Source organism: Cannabis sativa, chromosome 6, assembly GCF_029168945.1.
Source record: "Cannabis sativa cultivar Pink pepper isolate KNU-18-1 chromosome 6, ASM2916894v1, whole genome shotgun sequence".
NCBI classification, from domain to species: domain Eukaryota; kingdom Viridiplantae; phylum Streptophyta; class Magnoliopsida; order Rosales; family Cannabaceae; genus Cannabis; species Cannabis sativa.
In genome coordinates this window covers 47,910,133-47,924,642 of record NC_083606.1, presented here as the reverse complement: position 1 = coordinate 47,924,642, position 14,510 = coordinate 47,910,133, and the positions used below count along the sequence as shown (strand labels likewise).

Sequence of the window (14,510 nt, the reverse complement as noted above, 5' to 3'; positions counted from 1 at the left end):
CCCACAATTCCATATTTCTCGGCCATCTCTGCGCGTGGTTCTACTGTTTAAAACAGAAATCTATAAATACCGTAAGAATAATACACGAAAACGAAAAACAGAAACCAAACCAACCTTGAACGAAAAAACACCATTGACGGAAAAATACAGATCTCGACGAATCTGAAAATTAGAGAATCGATCATCATATCTCTCAAAACTGTTGCTGTATACAACAAGCAAATCATCGTCTCCCTAATTCGACCTACAATTCAATCCATCAATAAACCTATGAGCTGATCACAACAAACAAAAAATCGAAAAACCAGAAATCGTTGCTTCGAGGAAGAAGAAGAAGTCCGTCAACTACAACATCGAAAACTAAATCTGAATAAGGTACCTATTATACATTACGATACATACTACTGCTTATAACACATTACACCTTCCAATTCCTGAAAACACCTAAAAATCCATCATGTTTGTTAATTCTGTTAAACATGATTATTTGACAATTAATCAGTACTAATCAGATAGTTTACCAGTTGTAATCATAACTGATAGTAAACTAATCAATACTAAGTACTTTAAAAAATACAGTACACTATAAACCTTCGTAATTGTAATCGCTCCAACATTATAGTTCAACATATAGTCATCTAATTAGTAAAACTGCATATAAACCTTACTATAAAAAATATAAAATTTAGTTTATGAACATCACACCTATTACATGTTTATTATTTTTGTATATACATAATGTTTACTGTATACAATACTTAACATGATTAAACTAAACAAATCACGCAGGAATATGGATGTTAGAACAGTGATTCTTTTTTACAATGGAACTTGGGTTGACAAAACAACATACGTTGATTATGAAGTCGAAGGTATACTAATTCCAACAGATTGTTCACATTATGAGCTTTCTCACATAGTATACGAAGCTTTGAATTTGGACAGAAACAAATATACGATTGATCTTCAATTTCAAGTAACTGAAGGCATACCACCAATAAGAATCAAAGACAATAGTGGATGCAAGTTTTATGAACAAATACGAAGGAAAAATGATGATGAGACCAAATATCCTATCTGTGTTAACATCTCAACATCCACAACCGACAATGAACACAATGATAGAGTAAACTATACCTACAATGGGGAAACTAGTTTACAAACAAGGCAACTGCTACCAACAAGAACAGAATATGCAACAAAGATGGCAGATTATGTGATTGAACAAACTCAAATATCGATGGAAGAAAGCTCCGAAGAAAATCAAATAATTTTAAATCCTCAAGTTGCTGAAATACACATTGGCCAAGTTTTTGCAAACAAGGAAACCCTCCAACAAGCAGTAAGCCTTCACTCAATAAGATACAATCAACCTTTCAAGGTAAAAAGATCATCAAAACTAGACTATAAACTAGTACGTATTGATGATAACCGCAACCGGACATTCTGAGCATCAAAACATGGAAAGACTGACATGTTTATCATAAGAAAAATAGAGCATACTCATACATGTTCATTGGACATCACTTCGGAGACCATCCTCAAGCTACAAGCAACCTGGTTGGAAAGGTTATAAAAAACAAGTTTGTAAACCCAAAAAGAGATTACACTCCAACAGAAATTGTGGATGACATGGCAGATGATTACAGTGTCTCTATATCTTACCAAAAAGCATGGAGAGCTAGAGAAAAGGCAATTGTGGATGCTCGTCGCTGCCCACAAGAATCATACAGTGAGATACCATCAATTTTATACATGATGCAAATATCAAACCCAGGTAATAAAATACTTCATCAACATAAAGTACTAATATGCTATATAGGAATTTATACTATAAACTAATTGGTTACTTTTGAAACAGGAACAATCACAGACCTAGTAACAGATGAAGATAACAAATTCAAATATCTATACTTTGCAGTAGGTGCTTCAATAAAAGGTTGGCAACACTGTACACCAATAATAGTCACAGATGGAACCTTTTTGACAAACCAACATGGAGGCACTTTGTTGATAGCAAGTGCACAAAATGCAAATAGACATATATTCCCACTTGCATTTGCAGTAGTAGATTCCGAAAATGACAGCTCTTGGGAATGGTTTCTTCACAAAATAAAGGAAACTTATGGCGAAAGAGAAGGTCAATGCATCGTATCAGATAGACATGAGAGTATACTAAAAGCAGTAAAAGAGACCTTTCCAGATATAATGCATGGGGTATGTTGTTACCATTTGATGAAGAATATAAAAATGAAATTCAAAAAAGGAGGTGATGAGCTCAAGATTGCATTTAATAGTGCATCTAAAGCTTACAACATAGAAGATTTTGAAAAGAGCATGCAAGACTTGGACAATATAGATGTAAGAATAAGAGATTACTTGGTGAATGAAATTGGTGTCGAAAAGTGGACAAGACTATATGGCATGAACAGGAGATACAAAACAATGACATCAAATATTGCCGAATCAGTCAATGCAGCCTTGAAAGCAGTAAGAGACCTACCCATCGCAACTCTACTAGAATGCCTACATTCATTGGTGCAAAGATGGTATTGGGAAAACAAGAATAGAGCCCAAAAAACTACAACAACACTGGCAAAAATACCTGAAAAAACATTAAAGAAACAAAGAGATATGAGTTTAAAGTACAAGGTAATTATGTATACAGAAAAATAAAAATTGCTTACAAACATATTTACTCTGTTGTAAACTTAATAATCGTTTACTTGATTAATACGAAGTTGAAACAAAGAAACCTTCTGGTATACCAAGTACACGACAACAACAGATCTCACATAGTAAACTTGGAGAATAAAACATGCAGCTGCCAACGATTTGAATATGATGAAATGCCTTGCTCTCATGCAATGGCTGTACTAAGCAAAAGGAACCTGTCTTGCTACAAATATTGCTCATACTACTACACGAAAGAAGCTTTTATGGCAACATATGAAGACAGTATACTCCCATTAGGTGAGGCAACATCATGGAATATACCAGATTTAATAAGAAATATTGTAGTCCTCCCACCTAAACATAAGAGAGCTGCCGGAAGACCAAAGAAACAACGATACAAAAATGGACTTGAAGCAAAAGCACAAGTGGTATGCGGTCAATGTCACCAGAGAGGACACAACAAAAGATCATGTAAAAATGACCCAGTACTAAAACCACCAAGAAAAAGAAAAAGATCATAAGATCCTGAGGTAAAATGAATAAATGTTGGTAAGCATCAAACATGGTTACTAAATAGACAGTATACAAAAACAATTTACAATGATAATTGTTAGTTGATAAAGCTTTTCAATGTATTAATACAAACTTTTAATAAAATGATTACAATTCGCTTAGATTCAAGTAAGTTTTTTTTTTTCCTCCTCTATATATGAACAGTTACCAAATATATGAACAGTTACTAACTGTAATTTATTTACAACCATTTTAAAGGTTAATAAACCATCACATTGGTTTATATCACTTAGAATGGTATACAGAAATGTCATTGGTTTATAAGATCAAACAAAATTAAACAAAAATCACATAAAAAATGCCAGAACACTAAAACTAAATTCTAAATCCAAAAAATTAACATATTGTCTCACGTAAATACATAACATAAAAACTGCAAAACATACTGTGCCAGTAAACCAAAAGGTTACTTCAAAATTAAAATAGGCAAGAGTCTCCTAAAATATTACTGTTCCAAACAGTTTCTTAAACAAACACAAACATAAACCTAAAAACAAAACAACATGACATAAAAATACACATAAAGTTCAAAAAAATGTAAACTAGGTTTCCAACATGTTGTTCTATTACATAAAACTATGGCATCCTTCCTGGATGCTCCGAAGTAGACTCGTACCCACCCAACTCCTTCTTCTTTGCATGAACAAACAGATCAACACACAACTTCTTCCGAGTGAATGCAATGTCCAACTTCTTAGGAATCTTATCAATCAATCCATGCATGAAGAAATGAGCATACTTTATGATAAAAACACCACAATCACTACATCACAAAAATAAACCCATAGCAATTGTCAGATAACAAAAAATAAACAATAACATAGAATCATAAATATAAAAAAAAAAACAAAGATAGTTACCTATCCTCTTGTTGTGGCAAATTATCAACCACGACAATATCAAACGCATCGATATCTTTTTTACCTTGCCGGTGCTTACTACTCCCGTCAATATCTTTTCTCCCCTCATAGAAATTAACATGTGACAAGTAAGATAGGAATTATTACAGCAAATGCACGAACAAAACTCTCTGAGTTGTTCTTGTACCTCCCAAACCTCATAGAATTCAACACTTTTAAGCATCTCATCTTAATGTCAAGAATACACAATATCCAATGAGCAAGAACAATCACGTTAACAGGCATTAGTACGAAATCAAGCTCGGCCACTGTGGTTTATTGCATAACATATAAAAACCCGCTATGTATGCAAACTGCCTTAGAATCCTTCTTAACCGAATCAACATTTTCACCACTTGCAACAAACTCATTATATAATTCAAAAATTTGAGAAGCAAAGAAGCAATCAGTAGTATTACCAGAAATTTTCACAGACTGGTCATACTTTAACTTCTTTCTCAAATAGTAGAAACAAACATCAATATGCTGCAATAAACATAAAACAATCCAAAGTTATAAACAAATATACAGAAAAAGTATACAATAAACAAAAAAAATATATAATAACACACTAACCGAGCATGACAAGTTCTTCCCAACAAAGCAAATCATAGAACCACATCTTATCATCAATTTGACAAACCACAAAATCCAATGGAACCTTAAGCTTCCTATGACATTCTTTAAACTTCTTCACTTTGTTTTTATCATTAAACCCAATCTTAAACCACGGATCAAAAGATTTAGCTTGCACATCATCAATCACATTGAAAAAGCCAAATCCAAAAGCACATGATCCAGGACGTCCACCTTTTGGTTTACCAATACTACCTGAACCAAATTTCGTGGCATACGGACCGTTGTATACGTAACTAGGTTTCCTCTCTCTATTTCCAACTGTAGGAGTTTCTTCCTCCAATTTTATAGACTTTCCCTAGCATTCAAAACAATTACAAACAAATAAAAAAAAAGTAAGTGAAAAGAAAAAAAAAATAAACTACCAAATAACATAAACAAAATAAAAATAAACCTTTTTCAAACTGTCTTCATAGGAAACCAAATGATCATTAACAACCTCCATGGTAGATACAGAAAAGCTTTCTTGAGAACCATGCTTCTTCTCAACACCAACAACATCAGTCTTAAAATATCATGCAAAAAAAAAACAAAAAATATGTAAACATAGTAAACCAAAAATCAATACTCAGAACATAATCAAGAATTAAAAAAAAAAAAAAGTAAACAAACCTTGTCCAACCCATAGGTAGATAAAACATCAGCATTTGTTGCCTCTAATTTATTTAAAGACTTATCCTAAAAACAAAAAATAAAAATAATTAAACATGACAAAATGATTCAAAATATAAAATAAACTAAATAAACAAAAAAGTATACAGTAAACAAAAAATGACAAACCTTTTTAATGCTTCCCTCATAGGCATCAATCTTTTCATTTATAATCTCCAAAGCAGACACAGTGATACTATCCTCAGTGCCTTGACTATCAAACAACTTTCCCTTACTACAAACACCTTCAACATCATTTACACTTGCATCTACATCAACTGCTCTGCCCTCAACATTATCTTTATTACTCCGATCTGCAACATCTTTTGCTTCTTCAGTATTCTTTCCCTCAACATTGTCTTTATTTGTCCCATCTGAACCAATAGCTTTAACAGCATCACCACCCCCCAAACCCTGCAAATATACAAAACAAACATAAAAAACATTTGACAGAGACAACAACCAACATAGTAACAAATCATCTAAATAATGAAAAAACTAAAAAATAAATAAACTTGCCTGGTCATCACCACCATCATCTTCATCCTCCTTAGATTTTTTAACAACATCCTTAAATAGGCCATGATCATCAACAACCTGTTCTTCATCATTCAATTTATCAGTATTCTTTTTTTCTTCAGTAAACCAATCAGGTTTACTAGAAATAAAACTCATAATATCAAATGAAGGAGCATCATCATTAAAAACCTACAAAAAAATAAAAAAAACCCATTAAACAATAAAAACATTAATAACATAAATAAAAAATATTCAAAAAACAAAAAATATTCAATAAACAAAAAACAATATACTAGTTTACAAAACAATAATAACCTGAGTATATTGGATATTCTCATCGAGTCCAACAGTTTCAATTGCATCTTGACTTTTCACATCAAAAACTTCAACATCATTTAAATCATCATTCTTGCAACAAAAAAAAAGAAAAAACCAACAAAATCAAAATAACATATGAAAAAACAAAGAAACATCTAATAAACTAATAAAATAAACATAATCAAACCTTGCCATCGCTCTCATCAGGACTATCATTTCCATCTTTAGAAATTTTTGCATTTTCAATAGCTTCCTTCAACTCATTAAACTTCAATTCCATAAAAAAAACCAAGCCTTCACTGATCTTTGAGTCAATATACGACTGAAGACTTAACTGCAACTCCTTGAATCTACCCTCCAACACATTATTCAATACTTCAATAGACTCATCAGTCTTCTTTTGCCTAGAAATAAACTCCTTCATCTTACGCATCACACCATCGACATCAAACCCACCAGTAAACTCCTTCTGTACACCAGAAGATCCAACTCTATCAACATTAAACTTTGAGAATGGAACATCATCAAAGTCATCATCTGACTCTTCTCGGCCAATAAACTCCATTCCAGTAAGCACCAATAAACCTTTTATTTCATCTTCAGTAGGCACAATATGTTTTCCTTTCAGCTAGCAAAACAAGAAAAAATAATTAGTTTACAAAATATAATAAAAACAACAAATAAACAATTTACAAAATATAAAAAATACCTTATTTGAAGATAGAACTTTCTTCTCAACTTCACTTGAATTAGGATTTCCAATACTCTTCCATCTACAAAACCTATATGGTTTACCAGAATCATAGGAACAAAACTTTGCCTTCAAGCACAAAGGAATGGTTTCATACAACCAAACCAAAAATGCAAAAGGTAAACCAGGAAGTTTATAAGATCGAGGACCCTTTTCCAAATGTTTCCCTTTAACCTTAGCAAGAGGCTTAGCAACACCTTTTCCCTTCATAACACCCCTCAGACCAATCTTTAAATTGTGCAAAGTTAATTCAAACACTGGTATAACCCATGGAAAACTACCATACTCATCAACCCCAATTATGTTCAAAATCTCAACAGGAACTTTTTTTGAGTAAACACTACTAATCAAACAATTAGTAACAAGGTACAAAACAGCCATCTTCACAAAGATACTCATCCGACTTGAAATCACTATACATAAACCTATGCTCAACAAAGACTAACAATACCGTCCGATCACAAAAATATCGATCAACAAAAGCATTTTCTCCGTGTGTATACTTACTCAAATCGGCATCACCAACACACAAGAAACTGTAAACAACAAAGAAACTCAGCTAAACTGAATCTGAAATTCTCATCACCAAACTTAAACCACATTTCTTTTTCATTTTTCTGATATACCTCCCTATGTAAGGCATTATGAACTAATTGAGACTGAAAACCAACAGGATGGCTATCCAAAAAATAACCAAAACAAGTATCACGAAACAACTTACGTTGATCTTTAGTCAACTTGGAATTAATATTTTTGACAACAATGTTATCCTGATTAGGGAATAACATCACTTTTCCCTGAATCTTTTCACCAGGCTTGAAATATAAATCCCATTCCTGTAAAAAAAAATGATATACAAAGAAATCCACACATTAAACTAAAAATAAGCATCAATAAACAACTTCACAGGATACAATAATCATTTAAATTTGTAAACCAATACTTTCCACTGTAAACAAAAAAAAAAATACACATCAATACCTAAAAAACTATAATAAACCATAAACATACAAAAATAAACCAGTAAGCTTAAACATAAACCTAAATAAACAAAATCGAAAAAAAATTAACAAATAAACTAAAAAATCAATAACAATAACCTAAAAATAAATAATCAAACCCTATAATAAACAAAAACAGAAAATATATTTGTAAGCCAAAACTTTCCATAGTAAACAAGAAAAATACCCATCAAAAATCTAAAACCCAAAAATAAACCATAACCATACAGAAATAAAACAAAATAAACTTAAACATAACCTAAATAAACAAAATCGAAACAAATTAACAAATAAACCAAAAAAACACATAAACAGTAACCTAAAAACAAATAATCAAACCTATAATCAACAAAATAGATTACAAACATCATGAAAAATAACAAAATAAAAACAACACCCAAAAACCCACAAATAAAAACCGACTACAATATAAACCAAAAAAAATATTACAAACAAACATCAAAAACATTTAAAAACATAAAACAATAAACTATAAAATCTAAAAATAAATTAAACCCCTAAAAATCGTAAACCCAATACAACCAAATAAAAAATTAAAAATCATAAAAATACCTTCAAATCATTACGAACTTCAACCTCCAAGTCTTCACTATCATAATCCTCAGGCAAATCTTCAGCAACTTGCTTCATCTTTTTCACATTTCGAACATCTTCTTTCTTCACTTTATCAACAACTCTTTTTCTCTTTTGCAATGCCGAGCCACGGCTACCATCCGATGATCCACCAGAACCACCAGAACGATCAGAATCATCACGATCTCCATCATCGGAGACATTTTCCATTTTCTTCTTATCAGCAGCTACCTTTACAGAATGCGAAGGAGAAATTGAGGAACGAGTTTTAACCATTTTTTAGGTTTACAGATGATAATAACAAGGCAATAAACGAAAATGATGCACTCAAACTCTCTTGCTAATACAAAAATAAACCACCCCAAGAAGAAGAAACCCTAACCCCTATACTCTGTATAAAACGAAAACAGAGAAAAGAAAAGCTCAAAATGAATATTTATAAAACAAACTTACTTTCCTTTTATACAAACACTTAAAAAACCATAAAAATGGTAAAATAGAATATAAAAATAAAAAAAAAATGATTACAATCCTCTAAAACCGTCCATAATTTGAATTACACATGCAAAAAAAGTGGCGCGTGAACAGTTGAACACTGCAACATGGAAGACGTGCAGGACGTGATGTGATGACGTCATCACACATCACACGTCCCATCCAGTTATTTAAAAAAAAAAAAAATGAATTAAATTGAAAACGGTATAAAAAACGGTACATTATCATATATAAATGACAGCACCATATTTTTGTAAAAAGAATGCAATTAAAGTACTGGAGTGTAAATTTTCCTATAATTTATATATACGAAACAAACAGCAAACCGACGTCGTATGGAACAAGATTGACTTGCTACCTGGCTACCGTTAGTAATGATGCAAAAGTCCTAGAACGGCTTCTCCGCACCTCTCTCTCTTCATTTTACATTATTTCTCAGTTTTTTCTTACGAAAGAAAATCTATAAGAAGCGAAGGCATGGACGAGGGTTTTGCTGGTGCGACTGCGAATTGGGATTTTCTAAATCTCTTCTCCAGTTCTCACATTTCTGATCTTCATCGACATCTCGACGGATCCTGAGCCTTTTTCCCTACAAAATGTTCTCAATTCAGCCCCATTTTTTTCAATCGATTTCAATTTTACTCACTTAAATATTTAGGTTTGTCTCCTATGTTAGAGATTAAAGCCCATGTGATTCTGCTACTACGATCCACATGCTTTCATAATTTTCTGTTATATTCTTTGTTATCTGTTTCTTTTTATTGTTTTTCAATTTTTTATTATTGGATTTTTTCTTTTTTAAAAAAAATATGTATATATATATATATATATAAATATATATTCGTCTGAGTACTGTGAAGAACGTAACATAGCACGTATGGGTAATTTTTCTTACCGACTGTGTTATATGCAGTGCTTTGGAAATTTAGGGTATGGGAAATTTCAAAGAGAAAAGTTAGAAAAGCTTTTAGTCGTAGTGAAGAGGCTGGTTCCAAGATTTTGTTTCTTTCGACAATGGAAAGGGAAGATGTAATGGATCTTGATTTGAATTTAGAGCCTCTGGAGGAACCTCAGTATTCTTGGCATGGTGTGGAATCTCTACTGAATGAGTTAGAGACCGCCCAAGGTCGTATTGAAGCAAGAATCAGACAATTAGAGGTGGCTACTAGGGAACGGCAAGCTCGTAGGCAGCTTCAAGCTCGTAGTCCACCTTCAATCGTAGATGTAACTTCTGTGCAAACTGCATCCAGTGATGCTCCTCGAAGCAGCACTATCTTGTTTTCTGGGAATGATCCTAGTGTAGCTCAAGAAAGTCCTATGGAGATTGTGAAAGGGAACAAAAGGAATTGTACTGAGTTGATTGCCAAGGCTCTTGCGACGGACCCGAATGAGAATATCGGTGGACATCGCAGTGGAGACTTTTTCGATTGCAATATATGCCTGGAAATTGCCATGGAGCCTATACTAACCTGCTGTGGTCATTTGTTTTGTTGGCCATGCTTTTATCACTTGCCTTATGAGCATGGTAATGTAAAGGAGTGCCCTGTTTGTGCAGGAGAAGTGGTGGAGTCTGCTTTGGTTCCAATATACGGTAATGGGGATAACAAGTATTCTCGCAAGTCGAAGGAGTCAGGTTTGGAGTTTCCTCCCAGGCCCCAGGCTAAAAGGACTGAGAGTAAGAGGCAGTTTCGGCTTAGTCGAGGAATACAATTACCACCTAGGATAGAAGAAAGGATTCAGCTGCTGACTAATATTGTTGGCAACGTTGAAGGCAGAGCCAGTTCTGTGCTTAACCAATATGAAACTGAGCCACCAGTGAGTAGCCAACGACGTGATGCTGTGAACTTTTCAAGGCAATTATTACATGGTTCTGCTTCATTCTCTTCACTCTCATCAGCATTGGACTCTGCTGAAAGATTAGTTGATGACCTTGAGACATATGGTAATTCTTTTCCGACGGTGAGCTCCGGGCAACAATCTCTTAATGATGATATTTCTGTTGCAGCTTCAGATCTGGCTGATATTTCACAAGTAGAAAGCAGCTCTGAAATTCCTTCTACTATGGCTGTTATAATTAATGATGATCCTGCAATGTCTGGTGGTACCGATACAGAAGAAAGCATTGGAGCAGAGCCGTGGTCAGCTGCTAGGAGAGCATCCAACGGTCCAAGGATTCGAGGTGGAACTAGAAGGATATGGTTTAGCTGAGAACAATTGTTCAAGGATATGGTTTACACAAAAATGTTGTGTGGTTGCTTATTTACATCTGCTCTTAAGTCAAGTGATTTGTCACCTTTAAATGGCACTGATGCAGTTGTGTCTGAATTATTATTACTTTTCGAACCAATTTTGTTTAGTTAAGATTAAGAGAGGAAATGTTTCTAAATGCTGGATTCCCTTGATCAAATGTTATGTAAATATTTTTAGTATAGGATTCCTTGTACATTTCTGAAATAATCAAATAAATGCTTAGCAGTATTTATGTATTAATTTATATGGATTTGTTACTGTATTCTAGTCTTATCAAAAATCAAGGTGAATGAGTACTAACCCAAGAAGGGTGGGTAGCTCAAATGGTCAGGCTGCTTCTGAGGTGCATAAAATATGGCCAGGCCTTACTAACTTGCCCAACTTAACTCATTTTTAATAGGGTATCTTATAAAAATACTTAATTTTTTTTTGTTATTTTTATATTTTTACTGTCACATTTTTTTTCTTCATATTTTTACTATATTAAATTTTAAAAAATACTATGTTATAGTTTTAAAATTAAAAAAAAATATTGTGTTTCAGTAAAATTAAAAAACACAACTTTAAAACAATAAAAACAGTTAAAAAATAACTCTAAAACAACTTAATAAATAACATGAAAACAACTATAAAATAACAAAATGACATACAAAACAACAAAAAAGTAACAAAATATTGACTTAATTGTAATATGCGAAACAATGTCAAATCTTCAACATGTTTTTGTATTAGGAAAATTTTTATTTTTACTTAGTTTAGACAACTTTTTATCTTGTTGTATTACTATACTATTTTTTTCAGGAAATTTGTTGTTGCAACTTCATACTTTCAACATATTTTTCTCTCTTTCTTTTTGAGTTAATGACACCTAAAATGACAATTTATTTTTTTAGAAGTGGAATAAATAGTTACATTAATAATATAAATAATAAAATCTGATGATTTTAAAAAGAGGTATATAATATAATAAGTAATATATAATTAATATGTCAATATCTACTACTGCACATTATGTCAATTAAAAAGCGAAAAAATTTATCATTGTGTTGACCTCTGAAAATTACAAAGTGTAATTTTTAGAGTCATTAATTATTGCTATGCCCAAAAGTTCACCAAAGTGTAAATTCCAAAATGCACCCAAGGGGATGTGTTGGTACGGGGAGGAGCAATGGCACTCGCCCAGCTCCCCAGCCTGCTACGCCTAACTCCTAAGCCTGCAGCACCCAGCACCCAGCTCCCCAACCTCCAAGCTGCAGCGCCCAGCTCCCCACCCTCCATGTTGTAGCGCCTAGCTCCCTAGCTTGCACGCCTGCAACGCCCAACTCCCCAGCCTGCAGGGCCCAACTCCCGAGCCTATAGCGCCCAACTCCCCATCGTCCACGCTACACTGCCCAGCTCCCCAGCCTGCAACGCCCAACTCCTTAGCCTCCATGCTGCAGCGCCCAACTCCCCAGCCTTCACACCTGCAATGCCTAGCTCCCCAATCTCCACACACCAGCGCCCAGCTCACTTCCGGGTGCGCGTCCAGCCGCGCACCCGACTCCTACGTATCCAGTCTCCTCATACAAATAGAAGTAAGGAAAAAATATTGAGGCTATGGTAGTTTAAGATAGGAGATCAAAGACAAGATAGTGACTACACAATGAGTATGGATAATGGAGATAAAGTTTATCTCATCCGAGGTACAAGTAAAATAGGGAGTTTTGGTGCAACTAAGGATGTCGGAGAGAACAGGCTACCTGAAGTACTAGGTTACCTAGTGTGAAGTTCAAAATTGTAGAGAACTCACTATAAATTGTTCCTTTAAGGTCATTGTAAGGGGACTTCTTTTGAAAAAAGATCAATGAAACAATAATTTTTCTGAGAAAAGTTTAAGAGTCTAAAGTTTTTCTTTGAATGTTCTTCTATTATGATCATAGAATATCACTTTTAGTTCTTAATATTTTGTTGACGAGTTCTTACCGTCAACAATTTGGTGTCATTTGTGGGAACGACAAGTTCTAGCTACGTTAGTTCTTAAATCATTCACTATAATCTTCAAGATGTCAAGAAATTCCCATCGTCTTCGAAAAAATAGGGTTCACTCAAGTGTAAACCAGCCGACCACCATAGTAAGAGAACATTAACCTCCAGTTGCCGAAGAGAGCCAAAGGAAGAGTAACCAAAGTGTGGACCACCACTCAAATACTCAAAAGGGCCAAAAACAATACATGACTCTGTAATGACATTGGTGGCTACATCATCGCTTGAAATATTCAACTTGTTGGGATTTTATGCCCTAAATAAAACCCATTTCAATCTAATCTGATTTATTATCAATAAAATATTAGAAGTTATTTATGTTTACATATAGTTTTTCATGTTTATGGTTTCAAATATACAAAATTTATTAAGTCCAGAACATATAGTTGTTCACAATTACAGTGATGTCAACACAGTGGAATGTGATTGTGATTATTGTTGGAAATTTATTTTACCAGGATCTTAGATCTACTCACAAGTATGTTGTTTAAACACCCTAAATATGAACTTTCTAAAACGATAAAATTAAACACATATAAAGTTAAGAAAACCTTACATTGATGCAGCGGAATTAATGTCTCCTTCCACTCAAATCTATAACCCTCGTATCCTTTCTGTAGCAGAGTATAATCAAGATCTGAGCTCGAATGTCCTTCTTCTTGAAGTTTGATCCTTCACAGTCTTCCAGTCTATGATTGAGTTACTGCTTGCTGTGTGTGGGCACTTACTCTTTCACTAGTGTTCGAAATTTATGAAGAAGAAAAGAGAAGAGGGATTTCGGCCAGGTATAGAAAGTGGGGAAGGCTCAGTTTTTCTGAAGAGAGAAATTTCTGTCAGAAAGGCTTGTGAAAACTTGTGATTTGACTGAGCCATCACTTTCTATTTATAGGCAACTACTAGGTTTAGGTTAGGAATTATTTGACATTAAAATAATGAAAAAATCAATTTGAAACTCCACAATAAGTGGCCAGCCAAGGTGTAGTAGTGGGCCCCACTTGATTTTGCAGTTTTATCAAATTTTATTTCTATTTTCTCAAAAACGCCAATTTTCCAATTCTAACCTTTTAAATGCCAAAGCTAATTATTTAATAACTAAAATAGATTATTAAATAATATTATCATTTA

At 33.4% G+C, this 14,510-nt stretch overlaps 5 protein-coding genes and 1 long non-coding RNA gene across 7 annotated transcripts; 3 read left to right on the top strand and 3 right to left on the bottom strand.

The window, feature by feature from the left end:
- The first annotated feature begins 240 nt into the window (after window positions 1-240).
- On the top strand, window positions 241-1,450 carry LOC133039279 (uncharacterized). The gene is made up of 2 exons (XM_061118136.1): window positions 241-375; window positions 790-1,450. Exon 2 carries the CDS (start codon window positions 794-796, stop codon window positions 1,448-1,450), a length of 657 nt encoding a protein of 218 aa, XP_060974119.1. The 5' UTR covers window positions 241-375; window positions 790-793.
- An 86-nt stretch (window positions 1,451-1,536) lies between these two features.
- LOC115717710 (uncharacterized) lies at window positions 1,537-2,729 on the top strand. The gene is made up of 2 exons (XM_030646690.2): window positions 1,537-1,777; window positions 1,862-2,729. Exons 1-2 carry the CDS (start codon window positions 1,633-1,635, stop codon window positions 2,674-2,676), a joined length of 960 nt encoding a protein of 319 aa, XP_030502550.2. The 5' UTR covers window positions 1,537-1,632; the 3' UTR covers window positions 2,677-2,729.
- Window positions 2,730-3,635: 906 nt separating this feature from the next.
- LOC133038857 (uncharacterized) lies at window positions 3,636-4,158 on the bottom strand. The gene is made up of 2 exons (XR_009688405.1): window positions 4,110-4,158; window positions 3,636-4,012 (listed from the first exon to the last, which is right to left on the bottom strand). It is a non-coding gene; the product is annotated as an uncharacterized LOC133038857 (long non-coding RNA).
- Window positions 4,159-4,424: 266 nt separating this feature from the next.
- Window positions 4,425-7,402, bottom strand: LOC115695308 (uncharacterized). Its single transcript, XM_061118135.1, has 8 exons — window positions 6,460-7,402; window positions 6,270-6,362; window positions 5,955-6,143; window positions 5,565-5,849; window positions 5,397-5,462; window positions 5,179-5,289; window positions 4,792-5,082; window positions 4,425-4,634 (listed from the first exon to the last, which is right to left on the bottom strand). The coding sequence occupies exons 1-8, from the start codon at window positions 6,835-6,837 to the stop codon at window positions 4,425-4,427; spliced, it is 1,623 nt and encodes a 540-aa protein (XP_060974118.1). The 5' UTR covers window positions 6,838-7,402.
- Window positions 7,403-7,541: 139 nt separating this feature from the next.
- Window positions 7,542-9,299, bottom strand: LOC133039278 (uncharacterized). Its single transcript, XM_061118134.1, has 2 exons — window positions 8,598-9,299; window positions 7,542-7,859 (listed from the first exon to the last, which is right to left on the bottom strand). Exons 1-2 carry the CDS (start codon window positions 8,892-8,894, stop codon window positions 7,542-7,544), a joined length of 615 nt encoding a protein of 204 aa, XP_060974117.1. The 5' UTR covers window positions 8,895-9,299.
- A 94-nt stretch (window positions 9,300-9,393) lies between these two features.
- On the top strand, window positions 9,394-11,603 carry LOC115725487 (uncharacterized). 2 transcript variants are annotated; one of them, XM_030655026.2, is made up of 2 exons: window positions 9,394-9,711; window positions 10,027-11,603. In XM_030655026.2, exon 2 carries the CDS (start codon window positions 10,128-10,130, stop codon window positions 11,319-11,321), a length of 1,194 nt encoding a protein of 397 aa, XP_030510886.1. In that variant the 5' UTR covers window positions 9,394-9,711; window positions 10,027-10,127; the 3' UTR covers window positions 11,322-11,603. The 2 variants fall into 2 exon arrangements, with proteins under 2 accessions (XP_030510886.1, XP_030510887.1); XM_030655027.2 differs by having other exon boundaries at window positions 9,520-9,771.
- Window positions 11,604-14,510: the final 2,907 nt, after the last annotated feature.

Excerpts from the sequence above, each read along its gene's own strand:
- LOC133039279 (XM_061118136.1), top strand. The coding sequence starts at position 794 with ATGGATGTTAGAACAGTGATTCTTTTTTACAATGGAACTTGGGTTGAC.
- LOC115717710 (XM_030646690.2), top strand. The coding sequence starts at position 1,633 with ATGGCAGATGATTACAGTGTCTCTATATCTTACCAAAAAGCATGGAGA. Across the intron at positions 1,778-1,861 it reads GATGCAAATATCAAACCCAG|GAACAATCACAGACCTAGTA; the intron begins GTAATAAAATAC and ends CTTTTGAAACAG.
- LOC115695308 (XM_061118135.1), bottom strand. The coding sequence starts at position 6,837 with ATGGAGTTTATTGGCCGAGAAGAGTCAGATGATGACTTTGATGATGTT. Across the intron at positions 5,463-5,564 it reads ATGAGGGAAGCATTAAAAAG|GATAAGTCTTTAAATAAATT; the intron begins GTTTGTCATTTT and ends TTTTGTTTTTAG. Across the intron at positions 4,635-4,791 it reads AGGTTCCATTGGATTTTGTG|CATATTGATGTTTGTTTCTA; the intron begins GTTTGTCAAATT and ends TGTTTATTGCAG.
- LOC133039278 (XM_061118134.1), bottom strand. The coding sequence starts at position 8,894 with ATGGTTAAAACTCGTTCCTCAATTTCTCCTTCGCATTCTGTAAAGGTA. Across the intron at positions 7,860-8,597 it reads AAGTTCGTAATGATTTGAAG|GAATGGGATTTATATTTCAA; the intron begins GTATTTTTATGA and ends TTTTTTTTACAG.
- LOC115725487 (XM_030655026.2), top strand. The coding sequence starts at position 10,128 with ATGGAAAGGGAAGATGTAATGGATCTTGATTTGAATTTAGAGCCTCTG.